This window comes from Clinocottus analis, unplaced genomic scaffold (genome assembly GCF_023055335.1).
Source record: "Clinocottus analis isolate CAN_PGR_092001 unplaced genomic scaffold, fCliAna1.0.p SCAF_5, whole genome shotgun sequence".
In the NCBI taxonomy this organism is placed as follows: Eukaryota; Metazoa; Chordata; class Actinopteri; order Perciformes; family Cottidae; genus Clinocottus; species Clinocottus analis.
The window spans coordinates 3,437,528-3,459,008 of NW_027176207.1; the positions used below are offsets into that span (position 1 = coordinate 3,437,528).

The window sequence follows — 21,481 nt, forward strand, 5'->3', positions numbered from 1 at the left end:
CAAATGGCGCGCTGTGCTTCTTTCCCACAATTCTCAGCAGTCTTTTCAAAACCGAAGGTTGAAATTATGCAACGTTTTGGAACCGTCTCCGCAATGGCACATTTCCAAATTCACTTTTGTGAAGTGAAGTTTGAGTCATAGGGAATGTGTTTAATTAATTTAACATTAATAAGATTCATGTTGACAGTGACAACCCTTTAGTTTAATCTGATCTGTTTAATCTGATGTATTTATTCACTTCTAACATATAACGAGTTAAACAAATTAACATGAATTGTCAATTAACAATGAAGCAGCAGTAAAAAATGAAAAAAGCTAGGCCTATTATACATAATTAAACTGTTAAAAAGCTAAATATAACCAAACTGTTGAATCTACATTATTGCACAAAGTAAATATTGATATAAACAGTTTAATTGAATTATCAGTTTTACAGTGTAGATTGTTTAGTGTGACAGCAGCAATTAAAAGCAGAGCACTCCAAAGCAATATGTTTCTGAAGAAGAGAAACATGTATGAAGAAGAAGTTGCCATTATTTTGTGTCTGACGTAAACACACATGGACAATAAAGCTGATGTAAAGAAACGCCTATCATGTCTTGTAGCGCCCTCTGGTGGTTGATTCGTCCACTGTTGCACAGTCTTGTAAATAAATCAAGTTGATCTAAAAAATAATATACATTTTCTCCTCTCCTCCAGTCTCCACTGTCAATCATATCTTCAATCCTCGTGCTACAACCTACGTATTAATTTCAAAGGAGATACGTTATACAAACCACCAGTACATTATTGTAGTTCATCTAGTTTCCAAATATTAGACATACCAAACACCAGACAGTATTGTTTGTAAATGGCATGCCTGGTTACTGTACTGCAAACACTTGTTTGGCTGGCTGTAGCTATTTTTACAAAGATATATCTCTGCTATGAGCATGGAATGATGTATATGGGCACGTGATGACAAATAGACCCAGGTCCAGTTAAAAACAGCTGTTGTGGACGACAAACCGAGGCCGCTACAGCTTTAACAGGGTGCGGCGCGCTCCCGCGAACGGCAATCACTTTTGGGCACGAGCGTCGAGCCAGTATTAGTGGAATCCTATTTGTGTTCAAACTTTCAAACGGAGGGGAGGAGCCTGAAAGACCGGAGCTGCTCCCGTTCTCGTTCTGAGCTCAAGACTCGCTATTGGTCAACTGTCTTATCTCGCGATACTAGTGTGACCAATGGCGGCGTAGCAACCCCAAGTTAAATCTCATATTTAGCAAGCGACGAATTCTGCTGTTGTTGTGCTGCTGTGGATGGACTGTGTCTCTTCGTACTCTAACTTACAACAGAGCTGACCGCAAGGTACGTTATCGGTTCTAATATAGGTTTAGATACAGCGAGTGCACGAGACTCCTCATGTCGGAACATGATGTATTGCTTTGTTCCCTTTTCAGCAGTCACCATTGATTTCACTGGTCGAGGCTTCACAATGGACAACGTCGCAGTTTCCAGACGAAACGACACCTATAAGAAAGTAAGTTCGTTACGTCAATGAATATTGTATGATTGTATGATTATTACTACAAACAGTTTTGTTTGACCCATATCGTATTATTATTAGGCAAACAAGGAGAATGCGAAGCCTGCACATGACAGCAAGTCCTTCATCAGAAGAGACAAAATGTCCGTTAACTCCCAACTGACAGAGGACACCAAGGCAAGAAACTGTCCTCCTAAAGCGAAGGTAGACTCGCGGTCAACATCTGGCGATGCTCTGAAAAAGATCAAGACTGTGCAGAAAGTAGCAGCAGCTGCTGCTTCTGATGTCAAACTACGTCAAACACACAGCCGGGCCTTTCTCACCGAGCAGACTGTGAAACACAGAAAAATAATTGCAGAGGCTCCAAAGCTCCCGGCCGCTCTGACATCATCAAAAGCCGCTCCCGGCATGTACAAAGGCAGGATTGTCCAGTCCAAAATTGGAACTATTTGGAAGTCAACCGCCACCATGGGCGGGGCCGACCTCAAAGCATCAGCACCCAAAACAGGGGGTCAAAGGGTCGGAAATGTGCCAAAAAGCAGGTCCAAATCTGTTTCTGACCTTCCTGGACACGGCGCACACAAACCTGTGCAGACCAGGCCCAAGTCAGTGATGGATGCACCCGCTCAGGTGACCAGGCCTGCTGTCGGCAGCCGACTTGCTGGATTCCACTCGGCTCGCCCTGCTGCCAGGACCGTCCCAACAACGCTAGCCAGTACCAGCTCCAGAAACGCCAGAGTGGCCCCCACCAAGGGAAGTGGGACGCAGAGCTCAAAGCCAAAGATGCAAGTGGCAAACAAGCAGGTCAACAAACCTGCTGTCTCAAGTGCGCTCAGTCAGTACAGATTCACCATGGTGACTGCCGAGGAGAGAAGGTAACACACACACACACACACTCTGTCCCCGTGCCACTGCGCACCAGAAATGCTCAAAGTTGTTGTGTGTGTTTCCTCCTGCAGGGCGAAACTGGCCGAGTGGCTGGCCTCCAAGGGCAAGGCCTCCAAGAGACCAGCCATGCCGACCACGGAGCCCGCTAAAGCCAGAGTCTCTGCGGCGCTCAATCCACGGCCTCAGCCGGCTGCACAGTGCGACCCCCAACCCAAACAGGAAGCCCGCGAGCCGGACTCCAAGGGAGCTGTGCCGCTCAAGACTAACAGCCAAACTCCGACGGTCATGAACACCACCCTGGACCTGCTCGAAATCTCTGATGATGACCCGCAGGGCAGCGTGGATGATGTAAGGAGACACGCTGTGGGTCTGTCTCCATTTGACCTGGATTAAAATATATTATTGTTCTGTAACATTCTTTTCTCCGTTTTCATTCTGACAGGTTGTTGTAAACCTGTGTAACGCTTTGGAGGCCATGGCGACGCCCTCTCGATCGGATGGTAAGTTCACTCGTTCACTATTTGTGTTGCTGTTAAGGGTGGCCTGAGGTTAATTAAGCTACTGGGCACTGGACGATTAAAATGTACACAAACGCCTTCTTGTGTCCATTAGAGCTCTCGCAGGTGACGGATGTGCTCGGTGAAGTCAAACCGGAGGACGGCAAACCACAGTGTGAATGTGAAGAAGGGGAGCTGAAGGATGAGGATGTTAAGCCAGTGAAGGACGAAGCAGAAGAAAGTGAGGATGAGGAAGGACAAAGTGACGTTGAGTGTGTGGAGGTCATGCCACAGATGGAGGATGCTTCAGTAATTAAGTACAGTGTGACCACCACGCCGTACCTGCAAAGGTGAGTCCATTCTCTTGTCTTCTTCAAACAGCTGTTTATTCAAACAATGGCAACAAAAGTTATCGTCTCTTCGCGTCTGACTTGAGTGTTTTTCTTCAAACATCCTTTGCTTAGTGTCAAGAAGACGATTAATGACGAAGCCAGCACGAGTAGGTCCAGAAGACAGAGCAACATCAAAGATCTGAAGTTCCTCACACCGGTTCGCCGTTCCTGCCGCATCGAGCGGAAAGCCTCCCGCCTGCCGCCGATGCTGGTGGATCCGGATCCCTGCGTGTCGTCGCTGACCGAGCTGCTGAAGCTGGATGACGATCACGCCTACATCTACAGAAAAAACTATGCACTTCCAGACGACCTGCAAGACCAGAATGCGAGGGCCTCTGTCAATGTGTAATGTGTACTAGAAGAAACCAATTACTTAAACGTATTGGACTGGAGCTAATGGACACTTTATACTGATATTTTTTTTTTTTTTTTGTATTAATCAAAATCATTTTTATCATATTGGGAGGGGATCCTTATTCCTCTCTGTCTTCTGAATGTATGACACTAATGTTCATTTTAATATAAGTTGCCATGTATTGCTAAATGCACTGCAATAAAAGAATATTGTTTTATCGTAAATGGTTGCTTTGTTTGAATAATTCTAGAAATCTTGAATCAAAGTCTTAAATGCAGCTTTATCCTACTTCATACTGTGTGTATATATATATATATACTCCAGATCCATCCAGCTAATTTTGTAGGCTTCTAACTACATACTGTTGGCAGAATTAAGTAAATCATTCCTCGGTAATGACATCAAACACTGGATTCAAGTTTCTTGATCTGGGGAAATTGTTTTCTTACAGCTTTGATTCAACCTCTCTGCAGCTCTGAGGCTTAGACAACTTTATTTGGAACAATCTTTCAGTGGGAACACTAAAAATTAACTACACTGTCACATCCTATTACATTGCCGTCAGGTGTCTTCCCTGCAGGTGGCTCTTCATGATTTGCAGAGCCTCGCCCTCGGTAAACTGTCAATGGATGGATCTCCAAAAAAAAGTCCAGGAGGAAAGCACTTTAATTCTGCTTGGAAGTATTAATTTACTTTCACTGCCAACAATGCTGTATGCTTGATGTGGCAAGAAATGAGCAAATAAAAGTTGAAAAACTTCCAGAACAAGCACAGCATTTGGCTGAGAAGTATCAAGCTGCAGGTGAGCGATTTCTCAATCACTGCAGCGATGAGAAAGTGTCTAAGCCTGAGACTGCATGTAGGACAGGGATCGAACCTGCGAGCTTCTAGGTGACAGGACGACCTCATGAGCCAAAAATGTGAGGACTGAAGGCCTTCATAGTTGTGTTTATCTGACTTCAATGACATGCTAGTGTATTTTTTTAAATCTTTATAACAGCTTGATATACATTGTTATAAAAAGGTAAAATAGCAATACAATGTCAATATTTGTTTATTTTTGCTGTGTTATTTCATGAATACAACGGCCTATACTTTATATACAAAAAATGAGGTTGTCTCAATGTGTTCTGTGCAGAAGTGTGAGAGAACAATAAGACAAGCATTTTATGTTTAATCCCACTTTAATAGACCACATTGTAAAAACCCAAAGCACTCTTAAGGAACTTTCTTTTGACCGCTTCACGGTGAATTACACTTCCTGACATCAGACTGGACGTTTCGACATCAGCTCCCTCTGATCTCAGATGAAGACGTTTCATTATAACAAAATAAAAAAAGAAAATCATTCACAAAACCCGCCCCGAAAACAAACAAAAAAAAAAAAATCTCTTTGATGCAATTTTCTTCCCCTAAAACAAAAAGTATAAAAAGTACTCTTTTGCCACTCATCTGCAGACCACAGGGGAAGGTGTTCAGTGCTGTGCGCTAAAAGGCTGTTTTTCACCAACGGTTTATGTCCTTGAAAGGCCCCGATTGTCCAGATCTTTGACCTAAAATATGGGAAGAGGAACATAAAAGCATAAGCCACCCTCAGAAAGACTGTTCTATTTAATAAAACTATATCGTAAGTCCAAGAAAAGTAGCAAATTCTTACGCGACACCATGATACATGATATAAATTAATACTCCAAATAGTTGTTGATTAGCTTTCTGACAGCATTGATTAATTATTGCAGCAAATAAATGTTGTAATTTACACTTATGTTTTCCCCTCACTCTGTGATTTCCTACATTGCCCCAAATAAATTGTTTTAAAACATCTGAGCTTGACCAGCAAACCCATTTGGGGTCCCAACCGTCCTGACAGACGGATGCCTAATGACGAGAGTCGGCCATCTTTACCTTGTATATCCTAACCAGCCAGTGCTCTGTTGTGTAGGCCTCCTCCAACACATCCAGTTCAAAGTCTTTGTTGCCGATCTCGGCGTTCCTCACGCGGTCGTAACCAGGTGGTCGCTCTGCGGAGAAGATCAGGGAGATCATCAGAATCACAGGACGAGAGACAAAGACTTTTGTCCACATTATTGCTCCATGAGTCGCTGTGGAGTTACTCACTGGCCTCGGTGTAGACCTGGCCGAAGCGGTAGTAGCACATCTTGTACATGAGGCAGTTGAGCAGGACGGGCGAGCCCTCGCGGTCCACCCTGAACTCTCCGGTGGGGGTGTAGTAGTCGTGCTCCTTGATGTGTTTGCCGGTGTCCGTGCTGCCCCCGATACGGACCATCCACAGGAACTTGTTGATGTCTGTGGCGGAAGGATGGATTTAATAGAGGAGAATATTAGGCCCTATTCCCTTGCCCCGCCTTTTCTGCAACATTCAATGACAGACTCATTCGACGATTCGGGGAACTATCAGTCGTTACTTTATGCAAATATTTTATTGTCTGGCAAATCCCTGAAAAAATAAATAAATAAATAAATAAAACCACCTGTTTGGCAGCTTATTGCACAGTGAACTTCAGAAAGAGGGGGAGGAATACCAAGCAATGGAAATATAGACCCGCTGCTTAGTAGTAAAGAAGAATTTCTTTTTTTTTTAGCTCTCATTTCAGGGGACATCAGATCTCATCGAAAACTAAGAAAAGCACAACTTAAGGATGGACATTTACACCTGATTATTGAAATGAATGTCATTCCACCTGAGGGGGTCTGGTAACATTCATAGCACAGCTTGAAGCTGCATTGTGAACAGACTATTAAACCCCAGCCTAAAACATCTCCGTCACACATCCAACTATAGTGACAATGTGTGTGTAGGCGTGTTCATGTTGACACAGTGTTGCAAGTCCTGTACCGACTTTGAGCTAGTGATAATGGGCACGTACCATCTGAGGAATAGCCCGTCAGTCCTCCGAAGATCACCAGGACATAACTGACGTCCAGCTCCCTCATGATCTCATAGGCCCTCTCCTCGGTGGACGCCATGGCCTACAGAACAAACAGCAGCCCAGTCAGCTCAGCGGCACTCTCGAAAACAGGACGCCCCCTCCCCCGAAGGTTCCCCAGCTCACCTGTCCAACTCTGGAGATGTGCGTGTTGTTCCACGTGTTGTTGTCCACTAGAATGGTTCGATTCGCCATGGCGGTGATCTGGTAGCCATAATCCCACCATGACATGACTTTGGCGTCCTGAAAGCAAAAAGTTACACTCAAAATCATTGAATGGAGATGATGATGCACACAGACTATTCAAAACTCTGGTTCAGAACCAATATCGTTCTTTTTTTTTTTAGGTATGACTGACCTCTGGCGTGTTGTGGCGGAGCCAGTAGTAGGCCTCTCTGAAGTCATCAAAGATGATGCGGCTGCCGTCGCCTCCGCGGGCCGACAGGACAATCGAGGGGGAGGAGTAGGCTTCGCTGGTCACCCATGTAGAGTGAAAGGTGTATGTGATGAGGAAGAAGGCCATGACCAGAATCATCCCACTGGCAACCTGGTGAAACATGCAAGATGCCATCAGGCGACAGGCTTTTATTCCTGCCTACTGAAACCAGAGATGGTGGCTGGTATGCTTCTCTTAAGAGTTCATTTCATCAGCAAGAGAGAACACAGCTGACCAAGAGAGACTTTTAACTTTGATAAAAGTACCAATGCCACGCCATAAGAAAAACACTGCAGTACAAGTAGAAGTCCTGTAATTAAAGTCTATCCAAGTAAAAGTACAGAAGTCATAGGATCGTTAGTAGTGTCTTAGAGTTGTAGCTAGTTAAGGTAGAGCTACCTTTAACTTCTTTCCATACAGTTAGGTAGTTTTTTTTCCTGTGGTAGCCCTATTCTAAATATTAAAAAGGCAACATGTCCAAACATGTGCATGACACCACCCTCCAGCAAGTCCCTCAGACCTCATACCTCGTTCTTGATGGGGTAGGTGGCGTCCTGCTGCTTCTTGCTCTTCTTGTCTGGCCGGCTGACGTCTAAATTCTTCATGTATGTTGTTAGCACCTGGGACACGCCGATCCCCGAGAGGATGCACATGACGGGAGCCAGAACCAACATCAGACGCACCTGAAGAGGCAACGAGCAGCACTTTAATGAACCCAGATCACTTTCCCAAACACATTTTCAGGGTTCATTTAATCAATGGATTTCCATGACTTTAAAACCAAATTTCCATGACCAAACATGTTATAAAATCTCGGTGTGTAAATGAAAAAGTGATACAATATAGTATTTAAACTAACTGAGGACTACAAAGCATGCAGTATACCGTAAATAACACAAATGAATGAGAGACAATATTTTGATTAAAAGAATAAACATTTATATAGATGCTTGTATGTATGCCTGCGTATATTCTGAGGGTCTTTCTTTTAAAAAGCATATTAATTATTTCAAACTCAGCGTAAATAAATGTCATGAACATATAAATATAACATATTCACAGAACTTTTGGGATTTGATTATTTTCCAGGACTTTTCTAGGCCTGGAAATAACCATTTTAAAATGCCATGATTTTATCCAGGTTTTCCATGGCCATGAGAACAGTGATGTTTTCCATTCACTGTGTTAAATGTAGTTTTGGTTTATGACGCGAGTGCGCCACCTTCTGGTGCCACCGGGGAAATGTCACGACTCACAAACGCAAACAAATGGACGGCTCTCTGGGGAAGAATTGTAGAGGACGTACCATGACAGCTGAGAAGTACATGCTGGTGACTCCATACATGATGATGAAGATCCTGGCGTCCGACAGGTTGTTGAAACAGTAATACAGGCCGACTGTGAGGGAAGGGAAGGTAACCACAGTCAAAACCCAACAACAATACGGCAAGCTTGGTGTTACACTCGCATTAAACCCCCTGGTTACTCTGTGTGTTTCTGAGGAGTGTGCACTTGCCTGGGAACATGAAGACCAGCAGCTGGAGGTCAAAGTAGTAAGAGGACCAGGTTGTGGGCTGATGCTCGGAGACGGAGGCGATGATGGGAATGTTGTTCTTGGCATAGGACGGATCCAGCAGAGAGTAGAATCGACCCGTCCACGGAGAGATCTTACCTGGGGGAGAACGTGGTCCAAAGCAGAAAGAACTGATGATCAGTTTCTCACAAGAGTGAAGGAGAAGGACGCATGCTTTGCTAGCGTATCTACTGGTGCGCCTCGTCCACCCGCTTACCGGTCAGCATGAGAACGGTGCCCACAGACAGCAGCAAGAAGCCCACCAGGGAGATGACGCTCTTGAACAGAACCTCAAATTGGTGGGCATTGAGTTTGCTGCGCAGGTAGTCCACGAAGGCGTGAATCTGGCACAAGCCGAACACACCGAAGGCTGCCATGTGCTCTGAAGACTGCACCGGCTGGTTTACGAGAAAGGAGAGGAGTGTGGGAGAGGGAGGGGGGCGGGGAAGGAGAGGGTGATTTAGAACTTCCTCAGTGCACAAGTATGCAAAAAAGATAAAGGCCCAGCTCTCTTAGAAAATGCAATCACACATAAAGACTAAATGCATAACCACATTCATTCAAACACTTTTTTAAAGAAAACTATATTTGACATCGTGGATGTATTAATGCCTGGCGTTATTAATATTCTCTTCATTTATTGTTTCTGCATGCTTTGTAAGAGGTAAATAATGCATAACTGTCATTTTATTTTATAGAATGTTTTAGGTTGACTTTTATTCAGCGGTCTCCAACCACCGGGTCCCTTTGTACCGGGCAGCACAAAGAATTTATTTATTTATTTTTTGAAAAAAAAGGTCAGAAAGATGTTTTTCATGTAAAAAAAAAATAATAAAAAAAAGACTGAATACACGCGAGTATTTCAAGAGGTTACGTTATACGTTAACCCAAAAATAAAACTTAAGTCTGTTTCAACTCTGTGTTCTGGATTAAAATCAAGGCAGAATATCCTGAGATCACCAAAGAAGCTCTGAAAACCCTTTCTTCATCCCCTGTCATATGATCGGCTACTCCCACCATTGTCTCGTGCCGTGAAGGCAATTTTTGCTTACATGCTTGTTTTGTGCGCCAAGCAAACCCATTTCTATGCACATATTAGTGAATGAGGCCCAATGACGACTCTACTGCCGAGACATTGCCGAGTATCAGCGTGGCTTGTGTAACATACCTGGAAACCAACGAAAGAGATCTGCATGGAGAGGATGGTGCCCAGGCAGTAGACTGTGCAGTAAGCCACGTAGATTCGGTGAGAGAATCGGCCCGTGAGCATCAGAACCAGGACGTGGAGGGGGATCAGATTGATCAGGAACACGTAGCCACCCCAGGAGGACACCTGGATGGACACAAAAACCTTATCAGGACCTCTGTAAACTCTGAATTAGTTAGGTAAAACATGTGCATCGTTAGCTCTCCTCACCATGTAGAAGTAGGCCAGTGCGCACACGGACGCCCAGTACACCGACCCCGTTTTGACCGCCTTGATCCACATGTAATAGGTCAACAGCATACAGAAGATGGCAATACCTGACGAGGACACCAGAGAGGGAGTTCATTAAGAATCTCTGTTAAGTTTTACTGACACAATGTGTTACGGTCATCACGTGCATACCTTCATTATCATAGGAGCCAGCAACAGAACGAGAGATATAACCAGGCACCACTGCAATCATGGCGGCCGCCAGCAGTCCAGCACCGGCATCCTACAGAGACAACAAGGTGTGCGTCCATATATCAGTAAAAACAGTGACCTGGTTCTCTTTATTTTCTTTATTTGTTTAAATCCGCTGGGGGTTTTTTCTTCAGTAAAGTACATTGAAACCTTATGAAGTGTATTAGTTATATTACAGTATCACTAATATGATTCTAAAGGACAGCCTAAACAGAACACTATCGAGTTGCATTATGGGAATTGTAGTATGCAGGGTTTTTTTTAGTTAAGCCGTACAAATATTACTGCTGCTTTGATTTTGACCACTCTTTTTTATATATTTACAATCTACGAGTGTGTTGATTTATATCTGGATATCTGGAGTTCCCTTTCAAGGAAACACAGCTTAGCATTTTATTAAGAATGTATAACCATAAAAAAAATGTATTGAGGTGTCTCAGGTCAATCAGGTCATGCGTTTTATACCTTCAGCTCCTTGGTGAAGTGGTACGTGACCACGGTGGTGAAGGAGGAGAACAGGGGAGCCAAGAAGACACAGACATTACGGATGTCAATGGTGATGTGGAAAAAATGTAGGACATGGTAGAGGACGGCAGAGGTGATCATCAGCCCTGGTGAGAGAGAAGAGACAAGAGGTGTCAGCTTTGTGTTCATGCCAATAAAAGCAGACATGAATCTCTCTTCTGACATTTAAACAGCAGTGTACAAGTGCTCTACTTTTGGCATCAAACAACCCACAATAAAGTCAATGAGCTTGCATTCGTCATTCCCATTGTACTGCACCGCTTCATTTATTCTTTTCTTATGCCTACCTGGATAAATGGTGCCACCAATGATCCTCCCCAGAGGGTACCATGCCCTGTCATCAAACCAGTTGTGAAACTTATAAAATCCTTCTTCTGTCAGGAAGCGGGTGGTACGGTAGTTAAAGTACCTGGACGTGAGATGACATGTAGGTGAGACATTACTTAAAGAAAAGGGATGTCAGAATTAGTACAAATCCACAAGAGAAGTCAAACTTACGGATCAAACTCATGGATGACACTTTCAAACCTCAAGACGGAAAAGAGTCTGGTGGAGAATGCTGATGGGAGAGAAAAACATGGATCAATGGGATTGCTGTCAGTATTGGCGAGACCACGCTCATGTGTGTGGGGAGCAGAGGACTCACAGAGGATCGCTGCCATAGACAGGATGAGCAGCTTCAGCAGCGTGTCCTGTTTCTCATAGGACAAACGGAGGAAGCCCAGCTTGGTCATTTTGGCGAGGTTAGGGACAGCTCACCGTACTACCTGAAGGGAGGAAGGCCAGCACTGTCAGACCAGCAGGGACGCATAGGACAGGGGGATACAAGTAAACAAAAACACATTTTAAATGACAGGTTTCTAGCAAGCCAGATAACTGCAACTCGTAAAATCAAAGTCTTCACAACTGCACTCAGTCAACTTCAATCTGCAGCCCAACCAGATAAGGCCACGCACACCGATGGGCGTCAGAAAACCAGGAAGCAGCCGCACTGGACAACTTGCAGAAATTTCTGCCCGACTTTTCCAGATCTTGTAAGCTTTTGCAAAAGCTAACACACAAACTATTAAGCTCAACGGAGCTGCAATTAATGCGAACTTTGAGAGCTAGCTTTGCTTATTTTTGTAGTTGTTCTAGCAACGGTTCCAACGCCACAGGGCAACGAAATGAACCTCAGGTCTTATTTGCTCACTGCTTTACCTATCTGCATGCATTCTGAGCACATTTTCAATGAATGGCCGCCTTGTTTTAGCCCAGAGGCATCATTTTGTCACTCAGCATCAGGCCGGCTAATGTTGACGCTGCTTCCATCCTGTTTAAAGTGTGTGAGCAGCTAGCGAGGCTAACTTGTTAGCATCCGAATAATGAGCAGCCTAGCCACGCGCCTCTTCTCTAGCTTATTTTAATGATTTCGACGCAACGTTCACATATGGCAGCAGGACAAGAGCCTAAAATAAAAACGGGTGCCCCTAAATGAGATTACAGATTTAACGTTAAATGTTCAGCAAGACTCACCCGCTCCGCTCCTGTTACTCATACACTATTCACACACAACCTTCACAAGACACTAACCCCGCCCTCACAGCGCTGTACGACGCGTTTATTGGTTGAGCGTCACTCAACAGTAATGCCACGTCAATGTGATTGGTCCTTCGGCTGTCATTCACATTGGGTTTCCTACCTTGCCGCTGTCCTGTAGTGACGTGTCCTTAGTGAGAAGAGCAACGTGTCACCCCCTACTGGTGAGGGACACGGGATACTAATAATAACATATATCAGTGGTGCAACAAAATATTAACAATATAAAATTAATACGAATTGTTAACTATACAGCAGTGTGTTTAACTGTTTAAAGCCATAATTTACATTGTGGACTGTCACAATGAACGTATTTCCTCAATTTCTATCAATATACTGTAAACTCGCAATATCTGCTTAATTTAACCTAGCTCCATTATTGTACTGATTGTTACACATTTATTTAAAATTAGTGGAAAACATCCACTTTCCTCTGCAGCAGAAACTTCACCGTATTTCCATGTTCTGTGTTTGAATAGCTTCTCGTGTGGTTACTAACTCTAACCAACTCTACCTGGTCCACTTCCCACCTCATTTCATTCTCGAGACTGAATGTACCGTCTACTCCTCACCACGGTATCAAAAGCCCCAAACACAGTAATCAAAGTATTGAATACTGACCAATTTTATTGAAATCAGACGTATTACTTTTACAAAACCTCACTCACATACATCAGTCTGCACAAACACTATGCTCTTCTTACAATAATTGCACATAGTTTTTCAAAAAGAAATATCACAGCCCCGCTCTGATGAGTGAGAAAAAGGTCAGTGACTGGGTGGCTGCGTGGTGGTGGGCTTCTGGTTGAACATTCGGGGTGTATTAACATTATGTACAGCACAGAAATCGAACAGCTTTATGATCCCTAGGGACCCGTTACTGTATATTCGCTTCAGCTCTCGCGAAGGGGAAAACTAGAGCAAGCGGGTCAAGGCTGATCACCCTTTTGTTCAGAGAGAAAGGCGTTAACTATGCAAATCCTTCCTGCATTACAGAGCTGAGCATTGTAGTGGTTGAAGTGGAAGAAACAGAACATAGAAGCAACAGTTTGGCAGTGTCATCTCTCCTATTACCTACTCAATTCACAGACTGAAAACGCTCTGGCAGCTTTTTCTTCGCTGGCATCACCTTGTGATTTGCAACATGCACATCTCATTGGACGGTAGAGTGAGATTCAATTTGGGATGAGACAAAAAAGCTAACCTTCAGTCCACACACAACAAGAGTGACTGACTTGGTTTCCATCACTAAGGTCACCAACCCTTGTTTTTTTTTAGCAGCTCCTGAACTGGTTTGTAAATTCTACTAAAAACAAAGCTCTTACAATATTTCTTTTTTTTTAACTATACAATATTATTTCTGGAACTGATAGAACACCATGATTTGACATAAAAACACTTCCATGTGCAACAAAACATTCAATCTGCTAGGAAGGAATGTGACTTGCAACGTGACGCACACATGTACTGTGGGTACAACACGACTGTGCTTTGCTTCTGAATACAAACAAGCCCCTTTGGTTTAAAAAATCCTTTTGTCACACAGTTGCTTCAACATATTAAAACTAAATGATTTTTTGTGCTGTAATATACTAAAGGAGAGTCACTCAAATGGCACATTATAAAAAATGAAAAAAAAAACAATGACAGAAAATTTGAAAAGAGAAAACAATTCAAGAGCTGAGTATATAATGTGTTTTGAGAGTGAGGCACGGGGCAGTCGATTTTTTTTGTGTCACACTAAAAAATGTGTCTGGTGGGCTCTGCAAACGAATAACCAAAGTTTAAAAGATTTAGATTAATAAAACATGTAAACCCTTTGTCCTACACCACATGTCATCTTCAATTAAGGAAATCCGCCTGGAAGAATCATTTTTCCCCCCACACGGAGTGCATTTCCTATCTCCTTCAAGCGGCTCCATCACTGGGTGGGGAGAGGTCTCTGGCGGGTCGGGGACGTGTGGGGCGACGACAGCCTCTCTGAGGAGGTGGACGATGTCAGGGAGGCCTGCAGGTGGACCGTCTTGTGGAAAAGCTTGTTGCTGATCAGGACCACCAGGGAGAAGAGACGCAGCTGGAAGTGGCTGAAAGAGCGGGAGGGAAACCCACAAGCGTGATCAGTGGATCGTGCATGACGAGAATACTTTTTTTATTTTCAAGAAAATTGTCTTTATTTCTACTCACTACAGCTTTGATGGCGTCTTGGCCTCATTAGCGCTGATGATGAAGAGAGGGAAGAGGATGGAGAACAAGCAGCCACTAGGTAGAAAAGGAAGAACAACAACATGGCATCCGGTTAATGCAGTAAAGGATAACTGAGCTCAAAGAAAACATGAGGTCCTTTTCCCAGAGGGCACTCCTGCTCTTTTAATAATTCCTCCGTGTTATGTGGTATTTTGTGAAAACAAATCTACATGTCATGTTATGTGTTACCATAAGAACTCTATAATCGTTATTAGAATCTATTTCATGAATGACATTTGCGAAACATTTTGGACTTGAGAGAGGATCCTGACGCTGGATGATGTTAGTGATTCTCCAGATGTGCTGCACACTTGTATTTATAGAGTATTTTTTTACTCTTCATTTTTTAAGAATCCCATAGACTTGAAGTCATGAATTTACGTTTTGTAAATATTTTTGAGATTATTGGGTTATAAATTCTGTTGCAAGTGGTCCATAATAACTTCCAAATGAGGATAGATGCATATTAATTGAACATAAAAGACACACACACACACACACACACATGCACACAAAAATGCAATTTCTAGGTCTATCAAAATATTCATGGACACATCTTGATGAATTCTGTTAAACATTTTTAGTTTTCAATAGTTTAAAAAAGGACAGTAAATCACAGAGATGATAATGTGTAAAACAAACATCTGGAGAATGGACCCAAAATATGCAATCACACTTTAATTTAAAAAAAAGAAAAAAAAACAAAAAAAAAAAACAAGGCTACACCTAAGGATTATTTTCATCATTAATTAACATTTGGGTTATTTTCCAAATGTATCTTTCTTTTACAAATGAAATACATATAAAAAATATACACATTTTTTGTTTTAAAAGAGCTTTTTTTTAGGGGTATTGAAATAGTAAATGCATCGTCTGAGAAGGAACAGACTGTGTGAAGGGAAGCAGTCTCACCTGATGATGTATGAGGAGGGCAAGGCGGTCAGCAGAGCCATGGGCAGACCGAAGCCAAAGTAATAGGGCCAGTTCCTCTCGATGTTGGACAACCGTTGGTGCATCTCAATGCCTTGAACAACATTAAAAGCCTCAGTTTTGTTTGGGTTCTCTAATCAATCTAGAGGATCTGGGTGTAGATGCAATACGAGTGTCTCACCGTGGTTGAACCAGCGATACTCAAAGCAGTAAAGGGAGTAGAGCAGCGACATGTGGAGGAGGCTAACCATCTGTCCGATGGCATCGATGGGGAAGAGGCTAACAATCATGCCCTGGAGGACCACGAGAATACACAACACAGTGACATTCACTGGGAGGAGAGACATGTGCGTGTTCATGCTTTAGCTTAGAGAGCAGAAATTTAGATTGTTGTGCTATTTACACAAAATGAATCTAGATGAGTTGTGGTGCTCAAAGAAAGATGGCAGGAAAAAAATGTTATATCTAGAAAATACTGGAGTGGAATTGTTGGCCTGGCATGCTGGAGGACTCTGGTTGAAGAGCAAAATGACTTTGTCGCTCACATTTGGTGAGTCTGAGCCTCCAGTGACAGCACATTTACTGTAACCGTTTCAACTAAACACGCTGTAAGACGACTAAAGAGCACCAGATGCAGAAGTTCTAGGTATACATGTATGCACAAGAGGGACAATATTTTTCAAAAGGAAAGAAAAACCAAGGCATCAGTCTACATATAGAACGTACCTGAATGAGGAAGAGTGCCTGGAGAAGAAGGTTGAAGAGCATGTCCGCGATGATCTTACTGACACTGGGGAACGGCTGCGCTTTGCATCCAGACACTTCAAATGCTAAGTCGGCTATATCCTGCAACAGAGAACAACACCCTTACATCTACACCAGCAAAGCATATGAAGAAACAACACCTTTATTAACATTAAGATTTGGGAATCAGTCTTTTGCTTTGTGATGCTAATATAACATGACAGCACACAATAAACTCCTCAGGCTTCTGCCCTTCTCCATGCACCCTGGAAGTAAGAGAAGTTGTGGCAGAAACTCCCACTTTTCTTACACTTTATTCCACAATGTAGTAACAATAACAGCATGTCACAAAAGCCAGTTAGGACCCTTGAAGAGGATGCAACTTTGTGGCTATACTGTATGTGGATACATATGTGGCTCGGTTAAGGAAAAAAAATATAAAGACCACTCTGACATCGCGTCATTGCAGCAAGGTAAAGCAGCAGGGCCTGACCTGGAACCAGATGGCGTTGACTATCTTGCTGAGGACGAACAGAGGGAGAACCCAGAGAGCACTGAAGACCGAGGTCAGGAAGAACTCCAACCAGGACCACACGCTGCCATGGAGGGAGGGGTCACCTGGAGCAAAAACAGCTTGTTCACTGACTGGTGCTAGCAGAGAGCAGATTCACTAGCAGCCATACATACCGATGATTTTTGCTGTGAGAGCCTGCAGCAGTGGGATAAACACCCGGTAGAAGAGAAACAGACTGAGCTGGAGAGAGAAATGATACACTACAGTTAGTCCCCAAATCATGCTTTCCCCACACAACAGGGTAGACATCTTAGGATTGTTTTGGGGGAGCCTGCAGAGAGCACCCAAACGATGAGGGAGAGAGGTCGTTAAGGCCACACAACATGGGTGTACCCGAGTTGGTTACCTGAGAGGCGATGCCTTCAGCTCACGTTTACCAGAAGGAGTTTAGTTCTACGTTTATAGAAGCTAAAAGGTAAGTTTGGGTACGTTTTCAGCAGTGTGTGACGGGGATGTAATGTAACAGTAAGTTCAAAATCTCACCCAGAACACTCCTCCATTCCAGGCACAGCACTGAAAAATCCTGCTGGCTACTTTGGGGTCACTGAAAGAGACAATAAAATGACATGAATGTGCATCACTGTTGAATAGTACACATGTAGTTTGTTTTCACGTAAACTTGGCTTTTCTCCCTTGACTAGAGTCAGACAGACCGATGGATGCTGTAAACACGTCTCCGTTTGCAGACTGAAGGTATTTGGAACATTTTACTCATGCATGGTAACAGATTGAGGATGAGGAGGATATTGAAACCACTTACGATGCTTCAATTAAACAACATGTTGTATGTACACAATTATAAAGTCATCTTCACTATTGACAGTGACTACAGCATACGGAACAAATTCAAAACACTCCTTGTTTCCATGTGCAAAGAGCCATGATGCATACTCAGAGGACACAACACATCTATGAGCATGTCTGACTCTGGCTGAGTAAGAAAATCAGTATCAGTGCAACCAGAATATGCAGCTCCTTCTTTGGCCTACTTGTCCGGTTTGCGCTCCTCACTCTGTGCCCGTCTCTGTGCCAGGGCCCCGCTGGCCCTTCGCCTCCGCTGCTCTTCCCTTTTCTGCTGGATGCGGGCATCCAGCTTGGAGATTGTTCCAATCCCCAATATGGAGTCCTTGATCCCCTGGAGAACCCGGAGCGAGAGAGAATACACATACAGTGATTCGTAAAAAAAATGGCCGCAAAGACATGGCTGCAAAGTTTTGCCATGTCTCCTAAAGGCTTGTTGAACAGAATTAGGCCGAGACAGGTACTTGAAGGCAGATCCCAATAACAGTATTTTTGAATTTGATGGTTTTCAGGATGTTTTATGTCATGCATTGATCCAAAATTATATTCATTTCTTACTTAGTGCTTCTAAAACCACCCATATTTTGTGCCGTCTGCAGATAACTTGTTGTAACTTAAGTTATTTTACTGTCAGGCTGATTTCATGATGGGTCTAAATCAACAATTAAAGAGATTTGAGACTCACATGCTGCTTTTATTTCATTATTGTACTTTCTACAATAACACTATCTCACAGTGTCATTCTATATTTTGAACTTTTCATGACAGTGGTGTGGTCACCGCCCCTCATGCTTTACAGCCAATGCCTGGCCTCCTAAGCAACTAGCTCACCAACTGCTACCAGTTTAGCTCCTGTTACCAAAAGCATCAACAATGCTGAAGTTGTTCTGAAGCAACCAACTAGTGGCTGCTGCTGTAAATAAACATTGTACACAGAGACAGAAACTAGCATGTGGTCTTATTTATTTTGCTTAGCTAGGCTGGATGTTAGCTGGCTAACTAAGAGGTGCATGTGTGAGCTAGGTTTACTATTTGGCACCAAAGGGAAATGGCAGTTTTAGCAGCAGCAGTTAATGTTAAACTGGATTACTAGAGTGAGCTTTTTTTCGAATCTACTCATTGCTGAGTCATTGATATTCACAATGTATTCATCTGATAATTTACTTTATCACGCCTTCATTATTCATGTTATATTGAACGCCACGTAGAATGCTCGAGAACGTCTATTCTGCTATGTGCAGGTAGCAGAGGGATGCAGTAATGGGAAAACAAAAAAGACATCTGGAGGACAAACATTATCTTTGGACTCTTTTGGAATACAGCCAGCTCACATTCAAGGTGATGGTACACAAAGATTAAGTTCATGGTATACATAGAACATGAAGTTCCACCGCCCCCTTTTGGTTGATACTGTTAGATTATGACGGTGGTGGTGATGTTGCTGACCTGAATTATATTCAAGGGGGTCTATAATATTTTGTCCTCCTCATTCACACGCATGAAGGTTGCAAAATATTATAACCATCTTTCGATTTAGGTTTAATAATAAAGTAACCATTGAGTGTATGCCTGCCATTTCAAAATAACATAGAATTTGCACATAGAATCTGTTTCCTGTCAATGAACTACACCCTACAGTGTGTGTGTGTCTGCTGACCGTCGCAACATTGCGGAGGAAGGCCCTGACGCTGTCTGTCATCTCTGGACCAGCTGCAGATCCATCAACTGCAGAAGGAGGGGGGGTTGGTGACCTGGTGGTCAGCACTCATGGCAGGGAGGGGCTCACCCAGTAACCTGCCACAAGCCAGAACCCAGAGGTTAACGTGAGGGCAAGAGCGCTTTATAGATATTATTAAGAGCCTACTAGATGCAGATCAAACCAGAAACAAGACTCACTTTCATGTGCTGGGAGATACAATTGCTCGAAGCACACAATTTTGCTTGCATGCATAAAAGGTCACTTGTTCACTTAATTGCCTCATCCATATATCATTCGTAGAATTCAGTACAATCATGAAAAACAATCACCTGTCCTTTTAACGAAGCTATCTTGGCCTTTCTAAATTGTGTAGTTTTTAATGCATACATGAATAACAAACTTCAGTATTACATAGCTATTATTTTTACTTCAAAGAACAATGAACACTAAGCTTTAATGACAGCTAAGTATTTATTTATTTCACTATGCTATCAAACCACTAAATATTGTACAGGTTCTTGTTGTAGTTTTATGTAGCTCACACATGGAAAAACATAAAACACTAGTTTATTAATGTGGTGTGTCCTATCTTAATACTGAAATGAGAAAAGCATGACCAATATTTGCTTAATAAATGCTGCTATTGTCCTTTGCTTGTTTAACACATCCATCAATGTGTCAGCTTGGTGATGTTATTAAACAACTACGTCACCTCTTTTATTCGCCAACAGACTGGGTCTCGGTCGATTATACAGGTTGTATAACAAGTGACACCGTTAATCACGTTTTCCCCTGTGTAACGTTCACTGACCCAGGGGGTCGTTGGAGCAGCCGACGTTAACCGACTAAACAAAAGTCACAACAATTGCAGCGTAACAAGCGAAGCCCCTCGTTGAGCAGCTAGTGTGGTTAGCATGGTGTCTCTCTCTCTCTCTCACTGCTGTTTCACTTCGCTTGGTTTGTTTAGTGCTCTGCTAGCTCGTCTGTCTTTGTTGCTAGCTGACTGTTAACGCTCAACAACTCATTTAACTGAGGTGTTTTTGTCCCGGACGTGAAGTCCGACAGAGGACACGGCTCCCCGCGGGTTGCTCCTTACCTCATGCGACAGGCCCGGGCTTATGTTAACTTCGTCAAGTCTTTCTTTTGCCCCTTAACGTGACAAAAACAACAACAACCAAACAGACACTACCGAGCAGCCAGGGCCGAGCAAAACATATTGCGCAAGCTCCGACTTCTAAGGATCATGGGAACTGTAGTCTTCGTTGGTGGAGGCGGAGGGGAAATGAGTAGAGCGTCTCGTTTACTTAAAATAAACAGAAAACTAGCATATTGGCAATGATTGGCAATGTTTGTGTATTATTTCCAATATTATTGAATATCCATTCAGTTGAGAGTATCATATATAAGGCTTTAGTGATACTGCTCTCTCATTCACCACCATTAATAGTTGCCATTTCTCATGTTAAACCCCCACTATTGTCTTTATTGTATTTATACACTTAAGATATGTTGATAGTCTATACTACATGTGTTTAAATAGGTTTATACTTCAATAGCCCGATATAATATAAATAATATACACTATTTTTAAGCTAAACCTTTTAATTGCCATCTATATTTCTGCCAAGAAATTACTTATAGTGGATAACACACACTTTAACTTAAACACACATGTCATTGTAACATACACCTTACTACTCTAACGTTATTTGTTGTCTGAGCACTTTATCTCTACATCATCCTTAATGTAATACACATTGCGCTCTGTTGTCATTGACTGTTGGTTGTTGTTTGTCTCGTCTAACGTCTCATGTCTAATGTTGCACGAGGTAAATTCCTAGTTTGTGAAAAACATGCCTGGCAATAAACGGCTTCTGATTCTCATCCTGATAAACTATTTCCGTCATCCTCACCTGTACCATTTACGAACCGGAGAGATAACGCGCGCGCGCGCAGCCATTCCCATGGCTTCGCGCAAAGGGGACACTCCCACGAGGCGGTGCGCCGCTCAAATCAGCATCATGCGTCCGTCTGTGTTCAGATGCTGTAAACTTCACACTACTGCTGCCCATGTCACAGGAGAAGAGCTGCTCCATGCACCG

General features: G+C 43.1%; 3 protein-coding genes across 5 annotated transcripts; 1 reads left to right on the plus strand and 2 right to left on the minus strand.

Annotated features, from left to right (window-relative positions):
* Positions 1 to 1,209: 1,209 nt before the first annotated feature.
* On the plus strand, positions 1,210 to 3,882 carry si:ch211-266i6.3 (cytoskeleton-associated protein 2). 2 transcript variants are annotated; one of them, XM_068600759.1, is made up of 7 exons: positions 1,210 to 1,348; positions 1,441 to 1,520; positions 1,608 to 2,401; positions 2,486 to 2,762; positions 2,857 to 2,914; positions 3,027 to 3,261; positions 3,376 to 3,882. In XM_068600759.1, the coding sequence occupies exons 2-7, from the start codon at positions 1,476 to 1,478 to the stop codon at positions 3,650 to 3,652; spliced, it is 1,686 nt and encodes a 561-aa protein (XP_068456860.1). In that variant the 5' UTR covers positions 1,210 to 1,348; positions 1,441 to 1,475; the 3' UTR covers positions 3,653 to 3,882. The 2 variants fall into 2 exon arrangements, with proteins under 2 accessions (XP_068456860.1, XP_068456861.1); XM_068600760.1 differs by having other exon boundaries at positions 1,238 to 1,348; positions 1,444 to 1,520.
* Positions 3,883 to 4,696: 814 nt separating this feature from the next.
* LOC137802959 (dolichyl-diphosphooligosaccharide--protein glycosyltransferase subunit STT3A) lies at positions 4,697 to 12,385 on the minus strand. Of its 2 annotated transcripts, none has more exons than XM_068601181.1 (18): positions 12,325 to 12,385; positions 11,456 to 11,576; positions 11,308 to 11,368; positions 11,097 to 11,218; positions 10,750 to 10,895; positions 10,225 to 10,315; positions 10,033 to 10,139; positions 9,784 to 9,948; positions 8,833 to 9,013; positions 8,559 to 8,714; positions 8,349 to 8,440; positions 7,570 to 7,725; positions 6,965 to 7,153; positions 6,733 to 6,849; positions 6,547 to 6,649; positions 5,777 to 5,965; positions 5,564 to 5,679; positions 4,697 to 5,211 (listed from the first exon to the last, which is right to left on the minus strand). In XM_068601181.1, the coding sequence occupies exons 2-18, from the start codon at positions 11,541 to 11,543 to the stop codon at positions 5,173 to 5,175; spliced, it is 2,118 nt and encodes a 705-aa protein (XP_068457282.1). In that variant the 5' UTR covers positions 11,544 to 11,576; positions 12,325 to 12,385; the 3' UTR covers positions 4,697 to 5,172. The 2 variants fall into 2 exon arrangements, with proteins under 2 accessions (XP_068457282.1, XP_068457283.1); XM_068601182.1 differs by having other exon boundaries at positions 11,456 to 11,597; positions 12,325 to 12,364.
* A 644-nt stretch (positions 12,386 to 13,029) lies between these two features.
* On the minus strand, positions 13,030 to 20,577 carry ei24 (EI24 autophagy associated transmembrane protein). Its single transcript, XM_068599683.1, has 11 exons — positions 20,476 to 20,577; positions 19,338 to 19,474; positions 17,869 to 18,014; positions 17,363 to 17,423; positions 16,993 to 17,059; positions 16,799 to 16,923; positions 16,288 to 16,407; positions 15,743 to 15,854; positions 15,544 to 15,655; positions 14,572 to 14,646; positions 13,030 to 14,471 (listed from the first exon to the last, which is right to left on the minus strand). The coding sequence occupies exons 2-11, from the start codon at positions 19,377 to 19,379 to the stop codon at positions 14,309 to 14,311; spliced, it is 1,023 nt and encodes a 340-aa protein (XP_068455784.1). The 5' UTR covers positions 19,380 to 19,474; positions 20,476 to 20,577; the 3' UTR covers positions 13,030 to 14,308.
* Positions 20,578 to 21,481: the final 904 nt, after the last annotated feature.

Excerpts from the sequence above, each read along its gene's own strand:
- LOC137802959 (XM_068601181.1), bottom strand. The coding sequence starts at position 11,543 with ATGACCAAGCTGGGCTTCCTCCGTTTGTCCTATGAGAAACAGGACACG. Across the intron at positions 8,441-8,558 it reads GCTGGTCTTCATGTTCCCAG|TCGGCCTGTATTACTGTTTC; the intron begins GCAAGTGCACAC and ends CTTCCCTCACAG. Across the intron at positions 6,850-6,964 it reads TCCGCCACAACACGCCAGAG|GACGCCAAAGTCATGTCATG; the intron begins GTCAGTCATACC and ends TTTTGCTTTCAG.
- ei24 (XM_068599683.1), bottom strand. The coding sequence starts at position 19,379 with ATGACAGACAGCGTCAGGGCCTTCCTCCGCAATGTTGCGACG. Across the intron at positions 17,424-17,868 it reads GAGGAGCGCAAACCGGACAA|TGACCCCAAAGTAGCCAGCA; the intron begins GTAGGCCAAAGA and ends TGTCTCTTTCAG. Across the intron at positions 14,647-15,543 it reads CCCTCCTCATACATCATCAG|TGGCTGCTTGTTCTCCATCC; the intron begins GTGAGACTGCTT and ends TTTTCTACCTAG.
- si:ch211-266i6.3 (XM_068600759.1), top strand. The coding sequence starts at position 1,476 with ATGGACAACGTCGCAGTTTCCAGACGAAACGACACCTATAAGAAA. Across the intron at positions 2,763-2,856 it reads CGCAGGGCAGCGTGGATGAT|GTTGTTGTAAACCTGTGTAA; the intron begins GTAAGGAGACAC and ends TCATTCTGACAG. Across the intron at positions 3,262-3,375 it reads ACCACGCCGTACCTGCAAAG|TGTCAAGAAGACGATTAATG; the intron begins GTGAGTCCATTC and ends TCCTTTGCTTAG.